We start from the raw sequence: 25916 nt of genomic DNA on the forward strand, positions 1-25916 counted from the left end.
GACTCATGAATCTGAGTTTTACAGGCTTCTTATGACAAATTCATTTTTGTGTTAATGCACTTTTGTTCATTTAGTTGCATATCTTGTTCACATACATTTTTATTAATTAAGGGGGCGTTGTAGGGGAATCTGTATCTGTAAGAGAATCATTCTGCGTGATAATCTTGTTTTTGTCATGTGCACGATCGCGTGAGTAATATGATTCTGGAATCAGATCTTCAGCTGGATGACAGTTTAGGATCGGATTGTATTACGGGGTCACAGAATGCGTGTTGGTGGGCTCCGTTCTTTTGAAAGTAAATAAAGAATATTTATCACCAAATCTATTAGGCTGGTGTCTCCTTTGCCAGCCACTACACAAACCTTCACTCTTACATGTCCTTGCCATTGTGCACTGGTTAAGCAAAGCTCCTGTTAATGGTCACTCAGTGTAAATTTTCTAATTACTGGTATGATCCCACAGGCACCTTGTAGTTCAATGCAGTCAACAATGTGCATATATACTTCAGCCAGATCAACCTGGAAGTGTCTCAAACCAGCAAGCGATCCTGGGTACTGGAGGGACTTTAGTGTATGCTAAGCACTTGTGCTGCTTCTAAAGTTGATTCACTTTTCTGAGACAATCTTTCTGAACTATGCAGATTACACCTGGCTGCTGTTTAGGCTAACACCTAATGCACCTGGGAAGGGCAAGTGAACAGCGCACTTACTGACCAGTGACCGATGGATGTGTAACAATCACTTGGATGTGAACCTGTCAAAAGTAAAGATCCTGATAGTGGTTGCCCCAGCTATGACTGGCCTATGAAGAGGTGGTTGGCATTCCTGGGTGTCTGTCCTACTTCAATTGCACAAGCAAAGAACTGTGTAATAATCGCTGCTGAATTCTCCAAATAGGCAGATCTCGAATGTGTTTGCGAAAAATGGATTCTTCCACCTAAATGTCTTGCCCTTAAGCCTCCTGCACTAGCACATGCAGTCCCAGCTCTTGTTCTTTCTACGGTGGACAACACCCACCTGGGTCTGCCAAAGGTCCTCTAGGTCCCCTGTAATGGTTCCAGAGTGTCTATGGCTGAAAGATTCGGAGCACATATTCAGGGTAATTCCATCTCCGCACTGGCTGTCAGTCCTGAAAAGAGTTAACATCAAAGCGTTCAAGTCCAAGGTCTGGGAAGGCGTGAGGAGGATGGATCCACTCTGTGCTAGCTGATCAAGCCTGGAATGCACATCCAATCAACTTAATGACGACCCAATAACTCTACAGGTTCATGAGATCGCTTAAGACTCTTGCTTCTGATCCCAACATGAAACTGCTTCCAGCATTGCACGATGTTAGTATGACATTTACAAATCAGATGTTCGATTCCCAGGAGAACTCTACAATTTGGCACACATCTGATGCTGGTGGGATTTAACAGATGAGGTAGGTCGCCAGGTGTATCAGGTGTGGACCTAATGGTGAATGTACAGCTCTGATTAAGATCAAGCATGGTGTGAGGCAAGGGTGTGTTTTGACCCGGTTTTCTTTTTTGCCTATATTAATGATCTTAATTTATTTTTTATCACAAGGAGAGTTATCCTGTACCTAAAAAAGATGTATTTCTTTTCTATATCCAGTTACATAGTGCATGTTAAGCTTTGAAGTGGATAGATATCACTGGAATATCATTCCACGATGCCAGTGCTGAAGCACTGCTGCTGTTGGGCGCCTCTCACACAAGCTGTATTTGATGTTGTACATGGATGAGCAGTGAATTTGATCCTATGTCTTCCTAACAATTCGACAACAAGGTAATCTACACTGCAAAGCTGCGCAGCAGCAGCCTTGCACCATCTACTCCGAAAGGAGAAAATGCCTGTATTGAGGTGACACGGGTTACACGTTTATGGAAGAACACTGAGCAAATGGCAACAAAGAGACTGATCAAGTGACTTAAAAAGCTAGCCCTGGGCGTGAAATTCCACTACATTAGCAGAGTTTGTGGACTTGTTCTCACTTCACGCAGCTTACGGAACTCAAGTTTTTTTTCCTCGTTCGTGGTCACCAACGTTAAGTTAGCAAGCCAGGAGAATCTTACTCCAGAGCAAAGCAAAATTTCTCAACGTGGGCGATTGCAGATGATCGCCACTGCTCGCGCTGAGAAATCTTTGTGTTTGGGTCAAGGAAGCAGCCGCTCGAGTAGAACATCTACTCGAGTGGCAGAAAGAAGCAGCCCCCTCCTGCACTGCACGTGGTGTTACTTGCGCTGGTTTTACAGTATGGTACAAACACCTGGCGCTAAAAATCAGCGCAATCGGCACAATGTAACACACTCCATTGCTTGCGGAAATTCGCTTAGCGTGGCAGAGGTTTTGGTCACTTCTTGGAGTTCTGAGTAGCGGAACTCTGCCAACTCCACCCAGGCCTAATAAAAAGTAACTGAATAACAAAATATAATTGATTTGAAGCGTCCATGAGAAAAACCCACGTAAGTTGCCGGCAACTATTACCTGGCAACGGACCAGGTGATGGATGGTTAGTATGAGTACATTATCATGAGCAGCTCAGTGAGTATAGGCACTATTGAAGAATGCTACTACTAGGGCTTCAAGAGACCGAACTTACTTGTGAATCTGAACCAATGATCTGGACGTGGGGAGATGGTAAGTAACATACCGCTGCTACCTTTGAGGTGAGACCTAGCTGCAGCAATTAGTAAACTGGAAGCTTGCCTGCATAGTTCAGCTGAGTGACCAGGCACGTACACCTTGTTGTGACATTCCAGGGTGTATGGGAAGCCGGTGGGGGTGAGTGAGTGGTTGTCACTGTATGTACAGGCTTTTGTCAGCGTGTGGATGCACTTTCTGACCTCAATGGCACTGCGTTCTCTTTGCAGGATAAGAAGCGGAAGGCACAGATTCTGGAGGAGCAGGCAGTCCTGTAGGGACACTGTTGGAGAATTGCTACTTGGTTGGAACAGATAGAGCAACTGGAGCACTCAAGTGTAGGACCATCTTTTTGTGGCAAGTGATATGGTCTACCTCTATCCTCAATTACTTTTAAGCAATTATTGAACAAAAAGGATAGTACAGTCTGGGGCCTGCAAAACTAAAAATACTATGGCACAAGGATTACATTAAAAGGTACAACATACCTTTCATTCAGTAGGACAACTAACATTGAGCAGTTCAGAACCGACTTAAACAAGACAGCCCTGGCAAAGAAACTACACTGCAGAGTTGAAAAGGCACTGAGAAAGGAAAGCTATCAAACAGACAAGGACAAGCGATACGTTGTTTTACTGTATATATTTTTTATTTTAAATTATTTTCCAGATAGCTATTTTAGCCTGCTGTTTTATATTGAGAAGAGACCATGGCAGGAGATAGCATGTCCCAGCCTTCACCCTTCTTTTTTTAAATTGGGGAATCTGATTTTGCCATGTAAACAATGGAAACCTAGGGGTAAGACGTTTTCTACCTGATAAAAACAAATTGTTCTGCTTCACAATTTGAGGCTAGAGGTGAGAAATATCAATAAGATTTCCCCAGGAATGAATAATGGTGAAAGAGATGGAGACGATTGAGATGTGTATGACAAGTCTGAGAAGATGTTGACATTTCGGGCCATGGATCTATGCCGGGGTGCAAGATGTTAAGAACAATTTGGCAGTATTATGCAATGTGGCTTTAACATATGATTTTAGTGTGCACACAGATTCACAAATTAGAGACCAATTAGTGAGATGCACTAACAATAAAAAGTACAGGAGAAACCGATTGGAAAATAAAGCAAATTCCAAAAAGCAGTACCGATAGCAGAGGACGTAGAACACACTGCAGGATGAATTAAAGAATTAATAGATGGGAGAGATAATGAAATGGAGGATGCAGGAGCAAGAAGAACAGAGGGAGGCAAAGCATCATTTAAATTATGAAGAAAGGGTGTAAGTGTCCATTGGCTGAGGAGTGCCGAGCAGCATTTGCAAACATAAAGAAGTGAGTAAGTTAGGCCCCATCTAAGGGAAGCTTGAGGGAAACAGGAAGACTACAGCCACTTGCTTAAAATGCCTAGGAGTGATATTGTCACAAGTGGTAGATGGAACCGAGGAAGTGGTAACCTTCGCCTCAATGGCGTGAAATTGGACTACTCCACTGTAGAAAGGGAAGCATTGTCTGCTAATGGGTATAGAGTATTATAGCTTGTATTTGTGGGCCATACCTTTGGTTGTTAGGGCGGACCACAGGTGGTCGGTGCTTGTGTTAACACGTACACAGGCTCTGCCAGCCCGCAACGAACCACCTTGCCTCCTGCTCACCTGCCCCTGAGAGAGGGATGGGCCTCCCCTCACCAAAATCCGCTGCAGGCTTCAGCAGCGCGGGATGCGCAAACAGGCTCTGCCAGCCTGAAACGAACCATTTTGTCGAGGCTGGGGTGGGACTCGGTCCCCAAGCCTCCTGCTCACCTGCCCATGAAAGAGGGAGGGGACTCCCGTCACCAAAACCATCGGCAGTCTCCCGCAGCGCGGGACGCACAAACAGGCTCTGCCAGCCTGCAAGGAACCATCTTGCCGCAGCTGGGGTGGGACTCGGTCCACCAGCCTCCTGCTCACCTGCACCTAGGCGAGAGAGGGGCCTCCCCCCACCAAAACCTGCGGCAGTCTCCTGCAGCGCGGGAGGCACGCGGACGTGCCCTGGCCAAAAGCGGGCCCGTCTGTGCCCGTCCGAGGCCGGGCCGGGCCCATTCCCTTTGCTTGATGGGACCAGAGCTGGTGTTTAGGAAGGCACACACTATTTTTCATCTGCAGAAGGACACTCATCTCGCCACTGCAGGACAGTCGAGATATTACATTGGCATCAGCTTAATATAGTGAGTACTATCTTGACGGTGCGTGTTTTTTTTTGTATTTGTGGTTTTGGCATTTTTGTTCTTGGAGAACTCTCCCTAGTCGACTATCAAACCTCAAATTCTCAGAAACATCAGGATTCCGCCACAGGTGTAATATAACCTGCCGCTGTAGTTGAGACCCCTAGCATCCCCTCTCCTGGTCCAAATGGAAACGGCAGTAGGGCGACCTTAGCCCCCAAACAAGGCATGAATTCGGGGGGGGTTGCCAGCATGCAAGAGGCTCTGGAGAGCTAAGAAGCGAAATGAGCCCCAGCACAGAGGGGAGGCACTCGTAAAAACAATTAGCCTGACAGACATGGGTGAACTTTGGGATTCTTTAAGGCAAAAATCATGATCTATTGACGGATCTGCGGTCTCAGCTTTGGGACAAACTGAATAAAGTACTCTTAAACTCTAGAGACACACTTGTTAGAGTGGAAAGCATGTTGGATACTATGAATAATGTGCCCCCTTCACCAGATTCCCAGATACAGGCAGTACAATCTAGAATGCCTTCGCTAACCAAGTCAAACAGCAAGCTACTACCTAATAACCACTTGAGGGAGAAGGGGGTTCCGATACACAAAACGGTTCCTGGGAGGGCTCATCACGGATCTTTTAATCCCCAAGTAAGCGGCATGGACAGGGACGGTGGCGACCAGCGTCCCCTGTTATGTGTGTTCGAGACAGCCAGGGAAAGTTCATTTATTACAAATAGTCTGGGTTTACCAGCAATTGGTCTTCCTCCTGCCTGCTGTCCCTATACTATGGTCTTGGCTCGGGTACCAGGCCTGGGTACTCATAGTGAGGAATCCACGGACAAATTAATCAATAAAGTGGCGCATTGGCTAGGCGAAATTAGTAGATTCAATGTGGTAGATCATAGCCACATTTTTATGGCCACCAGGATCTCTTGGATTAGCCGGTCCAAGAAAACAATTGAGGGAGATAATGTGATTGGTACATTTAGAATCCCGGAACTTGCACGTAATATCTTGAGACATTCTTCCTTGTTCCCCTTTTACGCTTCTGACATTAAGCCACTTCCACTAGGTTTCTTGTATAGGCCTACCCCCAACACCCCAAAAAATAGCCAAGTTCTAGGCCTGGGTGGGGGACTTTGTGCCTTGGAGGAAATAGAGGCTACATCTAACCCCTATGCCCCCCTGTCGGATCTTAATGTCTTAGATTGACAAGTAGAGGGCGATAAGAATAGTATAGTGCATGTCACGACTGCTGAATCACCAGTAAAGGAAAGTAAGCTTAGTGAGTTTCAGCCCTGCGCAAAGGAAGGCCATCCTCCTAGTTGCACAAATTCCATCAGCCCAATAGACCCCATGGGGAAGCCACAGTACATTATATACCCTACAGGCTGGAACACGGGTGAGATGTAAGTTTTATTTCCTGGAATGTGGCAGGTTTAGCCTCCAAATTTGAAGACAACGGGTGGATTCAATTTATAAGATAATTTAACATTATTTATGTTCAGGAGACCTGGGAGGTGGAAAACACATTTTTTTTTATTGAAGGATATAATACACTCTTCCTTCCAGCAGAGGGTTCACCTACGGGCAGAGTAAAGGGAGGATTAGTTATTTTCATAGTTATTGGGCCCTGTGCGATTGTGAAGCAATTGAACTGGGACTCCATAGTGGCACAAGGCCTTAAACTAGTGGTAGGGTGAGCGTTGCGGTTAACATTAATTAACTTCTACAACACAAAAAGTAAGAAGCAGGGCCCCTCTAGCCTGTCGGAGTTAAATGACCTTTTGGAATTGCTACAGGGCGACGGCCTCTAACAGGAGAACCTCAATTTGCTAGGAGATTTTAATTGTCATTTATGCCCAAAGATTGGACAAACCGTGCAGGACCTCCCCATATGCATGGCTTCAGAGGAACTGCACATGGAGCATTCCCCAGATGGCAGTGAACGAAAAGTCCTTTTAAACAATTACAATCTAATATTTAAGTTAGAAAAGGTACCTAACTTTCCAAACTGTGACCACCCGCCATCTTATAAAGGTAGGGGATGTGCTACAACTATTGACTTAATTTTTGTCTCATCATCCCTGGGCCGTCTCATATCTCTTTTTAAAATCTTACCATGTCTCTTTAGCGACCACAACGCTCTAAACCTGCTGCTTGAGGTGCAGGGCACCCAGATAGCGCCAGGTAGCAGGAATGTGGGTACAATATCAGCAACAGATCAAGGGAGGCGCCTACAGTGGTCGCAGATGAATACTAATGTTTTTAATCATTCTCTTTTTAAACTGAGGCAACAGGAGATGTTAAAGTGTTTAGATATGTCAGCCTCAGAAGAGGATATAGTTAGTTAATTTATTGTTATCGCCCAGTAAGTTGCTAGTTTGGTATCCGTCCCAGTAGCTACTAACTGCTCAGAAAACCCAATGATGGTTTGACAGCGAGTCCTCCAAGGCGCTCAGGAACGTTAAGTTCGCCTTGAAACAGACTCCTCGCAATAGATCTTGGGTGGCCAGCTGTCGGAGTAATTACAAAAGGGCCCTCAAGGATCGGAGGTCCTAGTTACAAAAACAAGCTTAGGATGAGCTGATCCAAGCAAGAGTATTAAAATATAGTACTCTCTTCTGGAAGGTCATTAACAGCCCTTGCTTCTCTGGATCAGACAATTCGAATTTATGGCATCATATCACCTTGGACCTTTGGAACGTCCACTTACAGGGTGTTTATATCTACAGTTACGGAGAGGGATTTACTAATGAATTACTGCCCTTGCCGTGCGAGATGCCTATTAACTTCCTCTTTGGGGAGATCAGGATCGGCATCGAGGGACTGTCCCGGAACAAGGTCCCAGGACTGGACGTGATCCCCCTGGATTTGTACCAGAACAATATTGATGTGTGGGCTCTGGTCCTGACCAGGGTATTAAACGCTGCAGATCATCAGCTATGTCTCCCTCATGGTCTACTGCCACTATTGTCCCGATCTTTAAGAAGGGAGACAGGGATAATCCTCACTGTTGTCGTCCCATATCCCTTATTGACTCCACTGTTAAGGTTCTGGATCATGGGTCGGGTTTTATTAAATAGGCTTTCCGAGTGGGCAGACAAAAATCAAATCATTTTGGAGGTTCAATATGGCTTCCGTATGGGCAATTCAACAGTGGATCAGTGTTTGAATCCTTATCTTTTTATTTCTAACTATACGATCGCCAAAGCAGGCCCCTTTTCCTGGGTTTTACGGACCTCACTGCACCATTCGATCGAGTGAATCGTAATAAATTGTGGCTGTTACTCAGTGAGTTAGGAGTTGAGCCAGCAATTATAAATGTTTTAATGACTCTACGCCCATACCACAGCTGCAGTTAGGTTCACCCAAGAAGGGGACCGCCGAGACAACCTCTTTCACAGCTCTTTCTTTGTTTTGTTTTTTCGCAACAATTTTTATTGTCAACAGCCGGATCAAGCCAGGCATAACCAGGTTCATCAATAATACAGTATACATAATTGCAAAAGTGATGTTGACTTTTTGATTCCAATAAAACAATTGAGGATCTAGTACAATTAAACATATTGTTCTAACAGTGAACTGGAGCGTCATATATCGGAAACATAATACAATACATGCCAAGTTTAGTCGCCCTGATCGAAAAGCGATACATTTACAACCATGTTTATCCCACATTGTGTGCATCTTATCAATCGTTAAACTACTGAGACAGTTGGAATTGGCTCCAGATATAGTCCCTGATATTCTGCTCATCTTTTCTAAATCTTGGGGTGTTTCTGGAGGCATCCTCTTGCTTTAAATATAGGTAGTTCCAACCCAATACAAAAATCAAGGCCTTTCTTCCATACACCAACTAGTGGTGGGGAGGTATCCTTCCATGCTTTAGCTATGTCCCGTTTTGCCAATGTAAGGCCCAAGACAAGTAAAGGGCATTTATATATGTTGCCCACTACACCATTGGTTTTGTGGAGCAGGGCCAACCGTGGTGAATGGGGGATGTACCACCCCAAGACCTCAGACAGACATGTAATGACACCCCCACTAGAATCTAGAAAGCGCTGTAAGCGCTTTCTAATTATAGGACCACAACAAGACTTTTTTGCCTTGAAAAAGCTCTCGGCCAACTGGCCAATCGGGCAAAACACGTGTTGACTGTTCTTTGCATGATTTCACTGTTGGAATAAATAATTAAAACGGCACATATTGCTTAAAAAGCACAAAAGAACTTGAGTTTTAGAAATTATTATCCTTTTCACTGCAATTGATCAACAGGCACAGACCTCTCTCTGGATTTTAAACAATCACCCAAGAACAGGGACTTACTGATCATTTTAAGTGTTCTAGAGGGGTGCTTCAAGGGTGCATTCTTGCCCTGTTTTTATTCACTTAATATATTAATGGATTAGAATCTGCCCTAACATCCTTACAGGCCGATACACCGAGAATAGGCAGGAGACCAGTGCCGGTTCTGCTGTACGCGGAGGACGCTGTACTCATAGCGCGTACACCTATGTCGCTGCAAGTCCTAAAAGATGGGTTTGTCCTATGGCGCTGCAAGTCCTAATAGATGGGTTTGTCTCCTTTATGAATGGGTTGGACCTGTCTTCTAATTTCACTAAATCATTTGTGATGGAGCTAGGTTGTCGAGTGACTTGACCAAAAACCTATAAGGCAGGCACACTTAGTCTAGCTAAGGTCCCGGCTTTTACATATCTTGGCGTCTCATTAGATGCCAATCTAAACTGGAAAAACATGAAAGAGGAGAAGCTAAGGGATATGAAAAAATCCTTGAGCACTATTGCAAACTATGCACAACGAATAGGCACATGGTCTCTGGGGGTAATTTTAAAATTATATTAGTCTTTCTGTATCTCCAAGATCCTGTATGGCAATGAGGTTTGGGCGTACATGGCAGTCAATAAATTACAGTCGGCACAAAATAAATTTTTTTTACGACTGATTCTGAAAGTCCCTCAGAAAACTCCTGCTTACTCTGTACACGAGGAACTAGGGACCAAGTATATAAATGACCTAGTTGCGGTAAAGCCCTTATTGTGTTGGGTGAATGTTTGGTCCAATGAGGAGGCATCTTTTAATAGAGCAGTAACTTTGGATTGCCTCTCACTTGACCAAGCTTTTAAAATCCCATGGTTAAGGTATGTTAAAGAAACTTTTTCGCTCCTGGGAAGAGCAGACATTTTTATGAAATACGACACAAAAGACAAAAAACTGATCAAAGACTTGTTTTTTAAAAAAACATTGCAAAACCGTGAAGGCATGGAGCTTAGTAAACCCACGGTAAGAGGACTTGTTCTAGTTAAATCACTACAGGGCATGAAGACTTATCTCTCCATTTTAACTAGCGCCCACGATAGATTTTTAATCACTGGTTTTTAGATTAAATATGTTCCATCACTTAGTGGACTCCCCATCAGGTTTTGTTTTATGTGTAGAAGATAGTGGCACCTGTGGCTGCGACAATATGTCTCCACAGGACTCTCTACATTTATGTTAATATTTTACCTATCCTAGGCGATTGTATCTTAAACCGGATTTAAAAGAATAGGGATTCAGGCATGCTCGTATAGCCCTTTTGCATTTGCAACTTTTGTCTAATGTTCGCACGCTTTTTGTTGTCACAAACGTTTTGAGAGCAGTACTAAGATCAATATATTTGTGACATGATTGATGTTTACAGGGATCTCCAAGATTTTGCACAGCGATAATATATTGTTTTAATGGATTTGTTAATGAATTTTTATATTTGTATCTTTTATAATTGTGATTACTGCCGAATAAAGATTATTATTGTGTTTAAATTAGAAGTGTGGACAGGACTCAGAGGATTGTGAGATGAATGGCAGGAATGCAGGAACTAAGTTTTAGTGGAGTATATGCTGGGGGTAAGAAGAAGGCCTCTGCATGCTTGCACCACTGGCCCTGGCCCCTAACTGAACAAGGCTATTTCCACACAACAAATGCAAAAGTGTCTGAACAATGCATATAGTCCAAACATTTACCTTTGCTTCAAAGAAGTTCTTGGCTCCTTTCACACCCTCTGTAGACACATCAATCTCTGAGAGCTTCGCAAGAGCCATGAGTCCGCTGTCCTCCTGAAGTTCTCCTGCTGCCGCCTTATGAAAAATCAGCAGAAACTAGGAAAAGTGAAGATGATAGTACGTAAGCAATTACTTCTATTGGGAGAGACAAAATATTGACAAATCTTTATAAAGAAAATGTTTTCTGAAAATATTACATGCAGTCATTTGTACATTTAAAAAACGCCTGCATATAATGCAATCAAACTACATAACACATCCAGTTTGGAGAGGGCTGGAATCTGGCCTGGCCCGATGTCCAACAAACAATCATGAATTAATCAGGAGTCCCTTTGGCCCTACAACTTCTGTCACAATAAAGATGATGCATGGCTGGTAGTCAAATCACTATGGTAAGTGATAAGAGCAAATTCCTCTCAGCGTCTCATTCCTCATGCAGTTAACTCTTTTACTGATACCTTCACAGATCTATCAGAAACAGGCTAATTGCATTGCTTTGTCAAATGAGTGGCCATCTTTCTAGAGTTAAATTTAAAACTGGCAGCAGTGGTATCTGAATTGTAGGTAAAATGGCGCCTGGGGAGAGTAACACTAATTTGTTTCCAAAGAATAGCTATATCTTTGTGACGGTGCTAGTAGGGTGGGGAGAACCACCAATCTCCTCAAAGTTTTTGTGACGTAATGACCACAAAATACATATAAAACATTGGACAGATCCCCAGTACACGTCAAGCAGTAAATTTCAGATAGAATAAATGCATGACATTAGGCATAAATATCTTCAAACATATGTGGATTTTCTCTCTTTTTTTTATTCTTGTATATCTTCAGACTGAAAGACTTCTTCAGACAAACATAGCCAACACGTGTTTCGTCGCCAAGGGGACAGTATCCTTCGACTTTTTCAAGGCTGTAATATACAAGACAAACCAATGTATCTCCTTACAAACACAGGAGAGCCAATCTACAATTGGTTTTCACTTAACACGTAATTACAGAAAGAGAGGCCAGCATCCACAAGCTGTCAATCCAGCGGAGACATATTGGATGAGAATGTCCCAAGGGGGACAGAAAAACCATGAGTAGAGAAGGAGACTAAGTGAAGAAAAAATCAGGGAAAATTGTGTGGACACGTCCCGAATGGAAAAGAGTGAATTCATATCCTGACTTGAAAAATTCAGTCTGGGTTACTGAAGTGGGCGACACTCGTGAGAGAAAAGGCATCCAGGTGTTTCAGGAAAATCCCTGAAAGGAGTGAAATTGTTATTGCTACAGGCTTAGTCATGCTATGGTGTCAACATGCAAAGTTCTGAATGAGCTCAACACCCTACGTGACCCAGAGTATCAAGGACTAGTGAGAAGGGTGTATGATAAATACCTCTGTCCTTTTTGTAAATAATTACTGTAAAGAGAGTGCAAAATAAGAGACAATCATGAATAATGGCAGAAGAAAGGCCCACAATTAAACGATCAATTCCAAAGAGAAATAAAGTACCTACATAATTTGTGGTTTTAATTCCGTCCCACGAGGGATTCTATGTTTTCCAAAACTAATGGTATAAGATCAGAAGGTCCAAAATGCCAAGTCGTGGTTGTAAGTGAAATCTAGGACAAAGGATATTAGATTCTAAATAATAATTCCAAGTAAAAATCACATCTTCTATCCCAAGCACGAGGCTAAATAAACGTGAGCTCCCAAACCAGAGTGGTTTCTCGATACTAAGGTAAGCGGGACTTCCTGATATGTTTGCTCGATCTAGCATTTTTTCTGATGGGATATTTGCTACAAGTCAATAACGAGATTTCAGACTTAGGCAATTTTTTAGTTACTAATAACGAATTTTGTTGCTAGTTTCCTTGTTTTTACTTAGTTGATAAGGCTGCCCATACGGTATGTTTTAATTAACCATTCCCGTAGATCGCGTATTTGGGCAATATACTGCTCACTTGTTGGTATGTTTGGCGCTCTCACTGGCATCCAGGGTTTTGACTTGTTTTTTCCCCCTTTTCCTTATACGATCTACGCTCTCCCAATTTGATATTTCAGTGGACATTATCCGGTATGTAACTTTAGAGACATTCTATTGTCTTTGCTATACGCTACACCTGACACCAGCTTAGTTTTGTTCTTATACGAGCTCTACGGATTGAGTGTGGGTCCTTTTTGTGAACTTTACATTGGGAGCTCACGTTTATTTAGCCTAGTGCTTGGGATAGAAGATGTGATTTTTACTTGGAATTATTATTTAGAATCTAATATCCTTTGTCCTAGATTTCACTTACAACCACGACTTGCCATTTTGGACCTTCTGATCTTATACCATTAGTTTTGGAAAACATAGAATCCCTCGTGGGACGGATTTAAAACCACGAATTATGTAGGTACCTTATTTCTCTTTGGAATTGATCGTTTAATTGTGGGCCTTTCTTCTGCCATTATTCATGATTGTCTCATATTTTGCACTCTCTTTACAGTAATTGTTTACAAAAAGGACAGAGGTATTTATCATACACCCTTCTCACTAGTCCTTGATACTCTGGGTCACGTAGGGTGTTCTCTGGCACTGAGCTCATTTAGAACTTTGCATGTTGACACCATAGCATGACAAAGCCTGTAGCAATAACAATTGCACTCCTTTCAGGGTTTTTCCTGAAACACCTGGATGCCTTTTCTCTCACGAGTGTCGCCCACTTCAGTAACCCAGACTGAATTTTTCAAGTCAGGATATGAATTCACTCTTTTCCATTCGGGACGTGATCACACAATTTTCCCTGATTTTTTCTTCACTTAGTCTCCTTCTCTACTCATGGTTTTTCTGTCCCCCTTGGGACATTCTCATCCAATATGTCTCCGCTGGATTGACATCTTGTGCATGCTGGCCTCTCTTTTTGTAATTACGTGTTAAGTGAAAACCAATTGTAGATTGGCTCTCCTGTGTTTGTAAGGAGATACATTGGTTTGTCTAGTATATTACAGCCTTGAAAAAGTTGCAGGATACTGTCCCCTTGGCGACGAAACACGTGTTGGCTATGTTTGTCTGAAGAAGTCTTTCAGTCTGAAGATATACAAGAATAAAAAAACGAGAGAAAATCCACATACGTTTGAAGACATTTATGCCTAATGTCATGCATTTATTCTATCTGAAATTTACTGCTTGACGTGTGCTGGGGATCTGTCCAATATCTTTCTAGAGTTAATTCTGTCACTGCTCCCATTATTCAGGCCACTGCAATGAGAACTACCGCAGTTAACTAATGTTTGTTTTCCATAAAGATGTGAAGATCACACAGAAGCATCTGGATTTTGATAGCGCACATGCATCTCTAGCAGTTTTTAAGATGTCACTTCCAGGAGTCATGGGACGTTAAGGGTTTCTCCAGCATTTCCTACATTAGTATTCTGCAAAGGGAGTGGGTTTTGGGCTTACTATAGAAGAATGTGAAATGGGGAGTCATTTCAGGTCTAGCCTGAGACAGCACATGCACTGTCATTTGCAAGACATGTTGTTAACTAAAAGGGGGCTTGGAGACCGCCGCTTACTATTTGTTGGCTTGTCACTCTGATTTGCTGGCTCCTAATTGGTCACTGTGAGCAGGTTTTAGTTTCTTTTTGTCTGTTTCTCTCTTATGTGGAACACTGACCAAGTACTGATTGCTTTTGTTTGATTAATGTCCTTACACTGTTCATGTTGGCATTGAGGTACTTTTTTTTATCTTATTCCCTTATTGCTGTTGTTGTTGCTTGTTCAATGTGCACCCTCCTGTGATTTGTTTGCCCCCTTCCGAATTGCTGCTCACCTGTTGTTGCTTGCTCCATTGCTGTTGCTCCTATGCCCTGTCCCCTGTTGTTGCTTGCCCCCCCGACACCCACAACTCCCCCTGACCTGTTGTTGCTCGCCCTTCCCCAACTCTCTTGGCACAAAGAAAAGACATTGGCAAAGCCAAATAGTTCTTGCATACTCAAGTGCTATTAGGTGTTATCAATGTGTTTTAGCCATGTTTTACAGCAGCGTGGCTGCTGTACAGCATGGTCGAAAGGGGTGAAAAGTGCTATGACGTTGCAAGTGTTCTCCATATCATAGTGCTTTTTAGGTCGAGCCTAGAGTCAGCACTGCTCTGCGAGACTTATTGTAGTAGAGTATGGAATAGAAGCCCAGCCTCCTACTGCATTGTAAAGGCTTGTTTCATTTACTTTCAGTTGAGCTACTGTACAACATTGCTAAAAAATAACATTCAAAACACAGGGTGGGTTAAGGGTCTCAGGGAAAACTTTTAGAAACCTGCGCGGACACAATCCCCAATAGAATACACTATAAACAAAGAAATCCACAGGTCTGATGCACTCCTTAGGGGAGAGGTCAGAGACGCATACAGTACAAACAAGTAAGCTTATGTCTTCATGGAAAGAGTACTATTTAAGAGGACGAATCCCATCACCCACCAAGGTGGCATGGTTCATCATCTGGGATCTCCTCTTAGTTGCAAAACCTAGTGCAACCAAGGGCTGCAACACCCTCACTATAAGGGAGGTCTATTTAGACCAGCGCGTGCGACAATTTTTTCAGATCGCGCTTGCACTGTTTTTAATAATTGACACCAAGTGTTAACCATTAAAAGTTTTCTTTCGCATGGTAGCCAATTTTAATATCACTTTACAAATCACTTTTTTCGCACTGCAAACACCCACCTCCAAAAAACACTCTTCATGCTTCACAGATCTTAGGAGATCAGAACAACTCGATCTTTTTAAACAAAACATCTGTGAGCTCCTCCCTCATAGTGAGGGGGTTGCAGCCCTTGGTTGCACTAGATTTTGCAACGAAGAAGAGATCCCAGATGATGAAGCATGCCACCTTGGTGGGTGATGGGATTCTGTCCTCTTAAATAGGACTCTTTCCATGCAGACATAAGATTACTTGTTTGTACTGTATGTGTCTCTGACCTATCCCTAGCCCTTTACTTTCCCCCTCTACCAGCTTTGCTCCTTGGACTTGTTTTCTATGTTATCTTATGCTCTAGCAACGGAGGTATTTTTGTAACACTGTCTTTCTCTATGCTATTGTTTTGCTCTAGAAACTAATGTAACTATGTAACACTGTTCTGTTGTAACCACTTCCTTATGTAAAGCGCTCTGATACGTCCGGGTCTAGCCAGCGCAATACAAAACTCTTCAAATAAATAAACAAAAATCAGAGGCGTGTGAGTCCTTTCTCAGAATAGTAATGTGCGCTAGCCAATCAGGGGCGAAGGTTGGAATATAGCTCTACGGTGCCTTGGCTGATTGGTGCAGGTTCCAGTACAGGAATGAGAGTATATAACAGGAAGAGCCAAGTTGGGCTCCTGGGCTTGTGTGAAAAGTGAGTGTCGTGAGTGGAGTGACCAGCAGCGTACCCCGTCACTGGTGCAAAAGGCGTAACCCTGGTTGAGTCATGGGCCACCACTCTCAGCAGTTAGCAGAGCTACCGATGCCAGGCCTTGTTTAAAGGAGGAGGCCGGGTTACATTTAGGTTCTGCTGTGATGGGATTTGTTGGAGAAGATTCAATTCTATGTGGACTCGAGGTTTAATATTTTGAGTACGAAGATATAAGTAGTGGCGCGTTGTGCTAAGATGTAAATGTAAACGAATATCTCGTTTTTAAAATGGTGCGTAGTTCCCACATTAGTCCATGACTTAGAGTAAGAAATGCTGGGTTAGAAGGCAACTGCCATATAAAATTACTGACGTAAAGAAAGTTTAAATTCTTAGGCTAAGATCACATGGTGTGACTAAGATGGCAAACGTGTCCTACCCGAATAGATGATTCATTTCCAAAATGGTATGGGCCTGGGGTGTGTGGGTGGATCTCAATAGTCTGTTTTTTGTATTCTAATTAACTTTCTTAATTAAAGAAAGAGTGGAGTGGTGCTATAGGTTTAACGCAACTGCAAAGTTATAATATCCTTTATCTGTCTTGAGGTGAACATCATGGAGTCACAGGAAACATTTTTCACTTTAGTGTAATATGCTTGTTGTGGGAAGGAGAAGTGGTGAAGTTGCTTAATTGGCAGATGGTAGAACCTGGATACCGGACAGGAATTATTACCTGCGTCCGTACTTGTGCACATTGTGCTACGGGAAGCATTGCTTAAGCCGCCATTAGGAGGGACCCCTTGATTGCGCTGAGCTCTGTACCGGAAGTATGAGGTCTCGTTTATTCTTGAGGTTTCGCTATTCAAAAGAGAATACTTTGGCAGAGACTGTGGGAAGGAATGGGGAATTGCTTATTCGCTCAACAATTCGCCATTCATTTGTGCAGTCTCACTGGGTGTGTGTTCTCATAGCGGTCAACAATTGGAGCGAATAGATCGGGTTCCATGACTTCATGAAGTGCTACATAGATACAAAGTTGTGTGGATAACATCAGGGCTCAGAAAATAAATATATAAAAGTGGAAAAGAATTCTGGTGCAAAAAAACGAGTCTATGCATGAAAACGAAGTTTTAATTAACCGCCACTAGAGAGCAGCAGATTCCTCAATTTGCCTGGATTGACTCTGCTCAGGATTAAAGAAAAAAAACTGCCACTCTGTTATATTGTGTTACACGGTATTGATATTATCCGCACTACTACCACTGATTGGTGCATGTCTGAGTCGACGTGGGCTCTCCTGCAGACAGCAGTGTCGGATCACCAAACATTAATAGCCTCACTTGCCGGATTTGCGGGAAGAGTTTTGGTTCAAGCAGGCGAAGTACAGGCTTATCAAGGTCACGTACTGGTCGTGCCCCGCTGTAACAGTTTCGGGTCGAGCATCGTTATCGGTTTGCCTTTTAAATGTTTTCTACTTTCTTGCCATGCCACGAACTTTAGAAATTTTAAGGAGCTTAGGGAACATATAAAAGTCACAGGTAAAAATATGATGAGATTTTCTGTCAGCCTTTACGTATGGAGCGCAGTACTTCCTGCTACTGTTTTACCCGGCTCGCTTTTCATTTTCCGCCTGCTTTCGCATTGAAACAGTCGATAGGACGAAACACGTGTGGGCTGCCAGCTTGTTTCACCATACTGATAAGAGAGAGAGGTCGGAGAATGAAACATTTGAAATGGACTGCCTCTGATTACATTATGGTTACTGAACTACACACTTTGTGGACTGCTTTTCGTGTGCCTCGGTATTTGTGTATCATCACGCAATATTTTTGACTGGCGCTTTTTCATGTCCCTGATAGCAAGTTAAGGCTGTACTTTCCCAAACACCTTTTTATTGCTGTACTATGAAAACAGGTGGTAACGTGCGACAAAATGTGCTGTGTGGTATTGTCGTGGTGATATGTTCTGTATTTTTCTATTGCATTATGCAAAGTGATTTTGTAATATTGCATACGATCTGTTTCCATGTGATGTGTCCGGTTATGTTTTGAATTCGTTGTTACATTTTATTCTGTATGTTGTTATGTTATAGTCTGTGGTTTCATTTAAAATATGTTATCAAAAGCAGCTACATTTTCAGCCAATAGCAGCACGGACCTTGAAAGTTCCTGTGACAAGAAACCACTTACCAGTGTCTAAGGTGGTACAATGGCGCTGCTCCAGCTCTTCAACTACTTAAGACAAGTCACCCCAAAACTGTGACGGAGACGGAGTCTAAACTTGCCACTCCCAGGGCTCGCTTTATGTCATATGTCTTGCTAGCTCTTATTTCCAGTGTTTGTAACACCTCCTCTCCACGTGTTCTTGTATCCCTCAGTGCTGCAATGTCCACAGCGTCCTTATGTCCCAGTTTTAGTGTCCTGTGTCTATGCCTCCCACTGACTGTTCCCCCAGGGTACATTTCAGCCTGCTGTCTCCCGGTAATACCTTATAATTGACAAGGTTGGGTATATATGGGCAGGGGCGTAGCTTGGTCAGTAGGACTGGGGGTGTTTGAGCGTCAGATTTTCCGACAATCACACTGAGATATCATATTAATCTTTAAATGAGAAGCAGAGCGTGAGTGGGGCTTAAGGGCCAAAGGAAAGGGAAAGGAGTGCGGAATGTGAGGGGTACTTAAAGCACAGTATTTTGTAACATACCTAAGTTTTAAGACCTTCAAAACAGAAGAGTGTGTGTGTGTGTGTGTGTTTGTCGGACTATTTAAAAATACCAGACCTTACTATACCCGACTGAAAGCTCCTGTACCCAACTATTTACTAAATAATACATTTACTAGGAGGGTGTAACACCCCCCTTGAAGCTACGCTCTGTATATGGGACGGCTTCATCTTCATTGGATTTGTGCCACTGCCTTTGGTATGGTGGAAGCTCTGGGCCGGCTGTGTCACAGAAAGGCCTGATTTCCGGACGGTCCTGCCTACATGTGCTGCAGGAAAGACCGCGTGGTTTAGCCCCATTCATGTTCACTAACTGGGATGCTGAGAACCTTCTGTACATGGGTCACATACTGGCGGGATCCCTGGCTTTATGGAGGTGTCATAGATAGGTAGATATCAGGAAGTAACGTGCATGATAGAGAAAGATGGAGAGGCTGTGTTCCTTGCATTGCTCGTTAGTGTAGGTGAGCTAACAAGATCGTTAGAAGGTTCCAGAATCTGGAAAGCTTCCAAGCCAAAGGCGAGGTGGCCCAAGTGTGGTGTATGGTCTGTGACGTAACATTCTCTGCTCAAGCTCTCGGGGTATGGCTGAAACTTTGCAAGTCATTTCTGGGTAATGTCCTCTAGCTGAACGCCTAGAGGTTCATCGCCCTGGAACTTGCCATGAGCACAGTGAGACTGCCTTCTGCAACCTATAGCGTGCGCACTGGAATTATGTAATTCTGGGGCCACAGCATTTTCGGCTTAAATTGTGGATTTCCCGCACCTATCACACAATCCACTGACTCTATGTCTTGCAGATGTCAAGAAAAAAGTTGTTTCTCAATCAATCAATCAAACAGCATTTGTAAAGCGCAGCACTGTTACCCTAGGGGTATATGGGCGCTGTGTCTCTGTCGAAGTGCCAGGTTCTAGCTCCAATAGATCAACAATTCCCCCAAAATGCACCCCATGTGTCGCCACACAATAGAAGCCCCTCTGTGTGTTGAACCAGTACTAATGAGGTGAAACGATGGCCAATACAGTATTATTGCGTGTTAAATAACAAAATGCTACCAACAGAATGTGCTTCATTATGCTGCATAATTTGCTTTATCTTGTAGCATAATTTAGTTCACTACGCTGATTTGCCCCATAATTCCCATGAACATTGCAACAGTGTGTATATTGTGTAAAATCAATTTATACCCCTATGCTGGCAGCAGTTCGATATTTGGCTGTTGCCTGCAATGGTGTTTTGGGCCACAATCCGAGTATGAAAAATGTGCCCTAATTTATTCATTTAAGTGGTGAAATACATCCACAAATCGGGTGCAAAGGGCCTTTCGTATCCCTGCTGCACTATTGATAGCTAGCTCTCTGCCCACCCGCAGTCTCTGGACAACACTGAACTCCTGATCGTTACTATACCTTTCTTGAACCTATTGTGGGAGTTTTCTTTCGGACATCTTTGAATATGCGCTTGGATTCTATGTACGACCGCGCAGACTGAAACCTTAAACTATCTATATGATTATCATAAATTCTGAGCATCTGGTACAACAGTTTTCCTGTCATGGCCCTTTACATAAAACCCTAAGGCTTTCCTGAAAAGTTGATTAACAGGATACTCTGTTAAAAACATGGCGGATGTCCTGTTTGCTGTACTACAACTGCTTTATAGTCTATAGCACTTGTAATATGGTGGACGGGATATCCATCATGTTTTGATGGCGCATGTCATCAGTCAAACTCTAAATAAGGGCTGATTTAGAGTTTGGCAGAGTGGGGACTCTGTTGCAACGCAGATTGAGTACCTTCTCCGCCAAACGTTTGGTCCAATTTACAGACCTAAACCTTCCTCTGACGGCCCGAGGGAGTAGGGGCTATCAGAGGAAAGCCATCTGAACATCCACCCTATTTAGTGGCCAGTCGGTTGGGTTTGGTTACTGATGGTGAGGGACAGTAAACAAAGACAAATTAACCCCACATCATGGGTGGAAACTCCCGTTTTTTTTGGGGGGGGGGGTCACTAGTTTATTATTTTTAAAAGCAAACTTCCGCTTTTGGAGTTTGCTTTGAAAGAAATCTGGCTATCCATCATTTTTGATGGAGCCATCCGTCAAACCTTTCCAACACTGTCAGGAGTAAAGTACTCCACCACCATGTCTGCCTTTACTCCATCTCCCAAACCCTAAATCAGGCACTTAGCTCTGTCCCTGATGTAATGTACTGTAATTCTTTATAACGTGATTATCAAAAATCATTGCAATTAAAAACAATACAATCTTGAATAAAAACCAATCTCTTATTCACCAATTAATAAACAACTGTACACACATAAAATGAAGGTTGTTTCTATGGTTACATGCCACACTGGAACACTGATACCACAATTGCACTTCTTTTATCACAGTTGTTAAAAATCATTAATCAAATAACATATGATAGTCGGATTCCCGGGGATGTACAATAAAAACTATAGACATTCTATGACATGGTGCAAATAGCTATAAAGTCTCATAGTGCAAAACACGTAGACATTATGAACTGCAAATAAGCAATGAAAGAGCGAATGTTTCCATATACTCTCAGAAGGAATTGAAGATTACCAGCAATTCAACATTAAAAACAGGATAAGTATACAAGAAAGTAGTTTCCTCTTTATAAATCTATTTCCCAGCCTCTATTCCAGAAGCAAAACATTTAATCTATGTAAGCGGCTTGATGAAAGTCACAAACGTTTTTGAAAAATGGCACTATCCTATCTAATATCAAGCAACAAATGGCAAGGTGTTTGTAATGTCATGATCGATCTATGGCCGCCAGACTCCCCACACACAATCCCCGCTAGGCTGCTCACCATCTATATTTAAATAGGGCTTCTGGATTACAGCACTTTTCTTCAATGAAAAACTTAACAACATTAGTATTGTTCCAGACAAGGGGGTAAAGAATGTGATTTTGTCTTTTACTGTTATTTGGAGCATTAAAAATATTTTCTAGCATACAGTAATAAAGGTAAAATACATGACAGATGACTTGGTTACTGTTTGGTGAGCTAGAGTGGAAGACTAAAATAGAACATATCGAGTTCAAATTGTATGCTTAATTGAGGTTATATTTGAAATCACAAACACGTGCAGATGTCAACCCCACAGCAACAGTTTAAGTCAAAGTATAACTCCAACAAATTTCACCCTTTCATACTGTAAAACCTGATAATTTTCTATTTAATTCTATTGCTCTACTGAATAAGACAAATGAAAGAGGGCAGAAGGCACACAGAGAACAGGGGGAAAGAAAACAGTATAGGAAGAATGATGAAAACAGCGGCGGCTCCTCTGCAATGGCGGAGGAGTGTCGCCCCACTCCCTGGCTCAGAGCCAGCAAATGAAAAATAAAACAATGTTCTTACATCATTTTACTTTTTTCAATTGCTGGCTCTGAGCCAGCGCTGAAGGGAGGGGCAGGCCCGAGGCATGGGAGGGGGGAAGAGAAGTGCTATCTGCACTCCCTAAGTGCTCACTTGTGTTTGGCCGGCCATCTCAGGCCAACCAAAACACACATGCGCTCTTAGGTTTTCACCAGCCCAGCTGCATTGTGCAGCCGGGCTCGAGAAACCCCACAGACTCCCTGGCCTAAGCACAGCATCTTTCAAGCATACTCAGGCCAATTCCTGCGCTACAGCATAGGGATTGGACAGGGAGTCTGTCCCAGGGGCTTCTGGGACCAGGCAGAAAGAAGAGAAGTGGCGCAGCACGATGAGATGCTGGAGGTGGCTAAAAGGTATGTTTTTTTTTAAAGATAGTATTTATAACCCCCCCCCCCCCCCCCCCCAGCGCGCGACCCCTTTCGTGTTTCCTCCACCCGCCGTACCACTCTGTTTATGGTGGCCGCCACTGAACACACCACACCTCGTAATGAGCTGAGATTTCACGTTCTGGCAGTTTTATAGTAAACGTGGAAATGGTTTTTCCTAGCATATAGCATTGGAGACTCTCTAGCGCTGGATCCAAGGTCATAGGCCCCCGTTTTACTCAGTGCATCTAAGCGATAAACCCACAGTTCTAGCCTACCCTTAAGATCATAGTACATTCAACGAGCGGGGACTTAAGGGACAGAAAGCAGCAAGTAAGATGCACAAGTTAAAATGCAGGCCCTGTAACGGTTATGGATTTTTCATTCTATATTTCTTCTCTCTTTGTTTCCATTTTTATTTCTGCCTTTCCTCTCTTGTACTTTTTTCCACTTTCCTCCTATTTCTACTATTTCTGTTTTCTTTTCCATCTTTTTTCCCTCTGTATTTTTTCCATTTACTATGCTTCTTTACTTTACTCCTTTTCTGCTATAAAGTCTTACCTTTTTTTTTCTTTTCAGCTTCTGTCAAGTTAAGTAAAATTTTTATTGGGCTGCGAGGTCATAAAAGATGCACAGCACTAAATACATACAAAACCTATTAAAATGTACAGTATAAACATTTAAAAGACTCCTGGCAGGCACAACTCAATGTCACATATCTTTCCTGATCTTAATGGCAGCACAAATTTAGCTGATGACGGCATGGTAAACCAATTCAAAGGATTGACACTGTAAAACTTTAACTCTATGTTTAGCGAAATGACAATCAAACGAACATAAAATTGGGCATATACATATTTTACTAGGGAGCGAATAAAAACTACACAGAAACATAAAACGCAAACACGATTGCTGGCTAGTACCGTTACAGGGGCACCACAATAGAGATGGAGACCAACTTCCCTGGGACTGATGAGCTACCAAAAAATGGACAAGGTTTAACCTAAAACGTGTTAAATAAAAACGGTGTTCAGGGTTAGGTATCCAATCCAGATAAGATATGGATCCAACCGAGAGGGGCATCTCCATGTCTTAGTTCACTGTTGCCATGTCTGAGAATTTTTTAGAGCAATTTAAATTACTGTTGTCTGAAAAAAGAGATCGAATCAAGGCTTTTGAATTTCTATCAATTTCATTTGGCGAATACAAGTTTTGGCACAGCCAATTCTATTAAAGATTTTCTAACGCAGGCCAGCCAAGGGATGTTTTGGGCATGATCTTAGGTAATACAATCAGAGAGAACAACACGTGAACAATTAGTGTGGGGTGAGCTCCTGATTTTAACCCAAAGTAGAAGTGGGGGTAATTTAACTGTGTCGTCAATATATGGCAAATTTACCTCAACATGAGTGACAGATTTAGAGGTATGCATAGGAACTGCTAATAATCTGGAAATAAATGTATTTACTACCGTTTGTAGATGGGTAGAATTTGTATACCCCACACGCCTGCCCCATAGGTGCCCATAGAGAGACATTAGCCTTTGTGTAAAGTAATTAGGTCCCTTATTGGTTTGTGTTTGAGCTTTCTGGAAAACATGAAAATTGCTTCAACCACATTACCCATTTTGAGCACCGAGCACCCTTTGAGTCAATAACATGTCCCAGTTAAGTTGGCAACTCTGGCTGTTAAGCCACATCTCATCTTTTTCTGCGTGAAGATTTCGACATCAGACATCGGCCCCTTATATCACTTCACCACCCACACCCCATCACATGGAAAGAGGACACACTTGCTCAAGCATGTTGGTCAGCAGGGTTGCCTTGAGTGAAACTACTGCATGAGGGGGGAAGACACATTGATGTGAACACCTTTAGTGAAGATGGACCACAGATGGGTTGGGATAGCAGAGGCTTAAAAAGCTGCATTGCATTGTGCTCTCATCCTGCCTGTTGGCTGACCTAGGTTCACGCTGGTTGTATCCATGATACCACTCAACATTCAGTCAGTATCACTGGCTTGGGTTGGCATGCATGGTGGTGAAGTTGGTTTATTTAGATCTCTGGTGGCCAAGGCTAGGCCAGCAATTTCTCTACATGTACATGTCTGTTTAAATGAACATGGACCATTGGTGAGTTTGGGATGGGCGTGGGTCCAAATACATAGCTAACAGACCATGTTTATTTTATTAGTATGAGGCAATGTACTGCATTTATGATGCATTTGCTTTCTGCTCTTCACTCAAAGGGATAGCCTTATATTGTTTCTTTCTCCCTGACCCATCATACCGGTACCATCCCACAATCCATCCAGTCAGGCATACCAAGTGGCCCTATGGCTGAAGACAAACGTTGGCAGTGTTTATAGCACATTCACGAACAATTGAAACATAAAATGTAGTCGTAATATTAAAACAGCCATGTTTCATACACCTTCAGCTAGTCAGGCATGCCATTCTCACCACCTTTCAGGAATCGACAAGTAAGTTCCAGAAGGCCTCATGGGTTTAAATATCCTCGCCCATATCTTGTTTAAGGTGTAGATGCAGATTTTGAAATGCCTGAAAATTGGGGGATGGGTGCCAGCCCTTCCTTAGCCTTGGAGCAAACCATATATTTCTTCTGGTGTTCCTCAGTGGATGTCCCGGTAGTATTCCTGGCCCTTTGCTCTCCTGTGTGGAGACGGGCCTGGTGCATCGAACAACCAATGGCTGAAGTGGCTTGACACATTGCTCCTTTCCTCAGGCTTTGTATTTTTATTGCATATGCTCTGGTAGACCTACAGATGATAATAATTTGGAAGAGATCAAGGGTACAAAAGCATCTTCCATTTAGACTTTTGTTTTCAGAACTCAAAGTTGCGTGAGGACTGGATAAATGTTAGTGCTGGTGTTAAACATTCAGTTCCTTTCACATACAGAAGTGGGTGAATGTGTGCACATACCACAGAATTGTGCCACCTTTCATAAAAATGTACACACGTCCTTTCTTTGCCAAATAGGTAACTTTTGTCAATTCCTAGCAACTCTCGCACTCCTAGGTGCCATACAACAGATTTTTTCTGGGTCGCATTAAGTTTAAACTCCCTTGGCCAAGTATCAATGCCCTTTGTCTCTCTTTCAAAGCCCTTTTCAAAAACACACACCACTCTTA

At 42.8% G+C, this 25916-nt stretch overlaps 1 protein-coding gene across 1 annotated transcript in view; it reads right to left on the bottom strand.

Annotated features, from left to right (window-relative positions):
• EFHD1 (EF-hand domain family member D1) overlaps positions 1 to 25916 on the bottom strand; it is a 277697-nt gene that overhangs the window by 11283 nt on the left and 240498 nt on the right. Inside the window, exon 3 of the mRNA XM_085634702.1 lies at positions 10875 to 11009. Coding sequence (XP_085490828.1) covers positions 10875 to 11009 — 135 coding nt within the window. The remainder of the gene's footprint in view (positions 1 to 10874; positions 11010 to 25916) is intronic.

The sequence above is a fragment of the Triturus cristatus genome, chromosome 11 (assembly GCF_964204655.1).
Source record: "Triturus cristatus chromosome 11, aTriCri1.1, whole genome shotgun sequence".
In the NCBI taxonomy this organism is placed as follows: domain Eukaryota; kingdom Metazoa; phylum Chordata; class Amphibia; order Caudata; family Salamandridae; genus Triturus; species Triturus cristatus.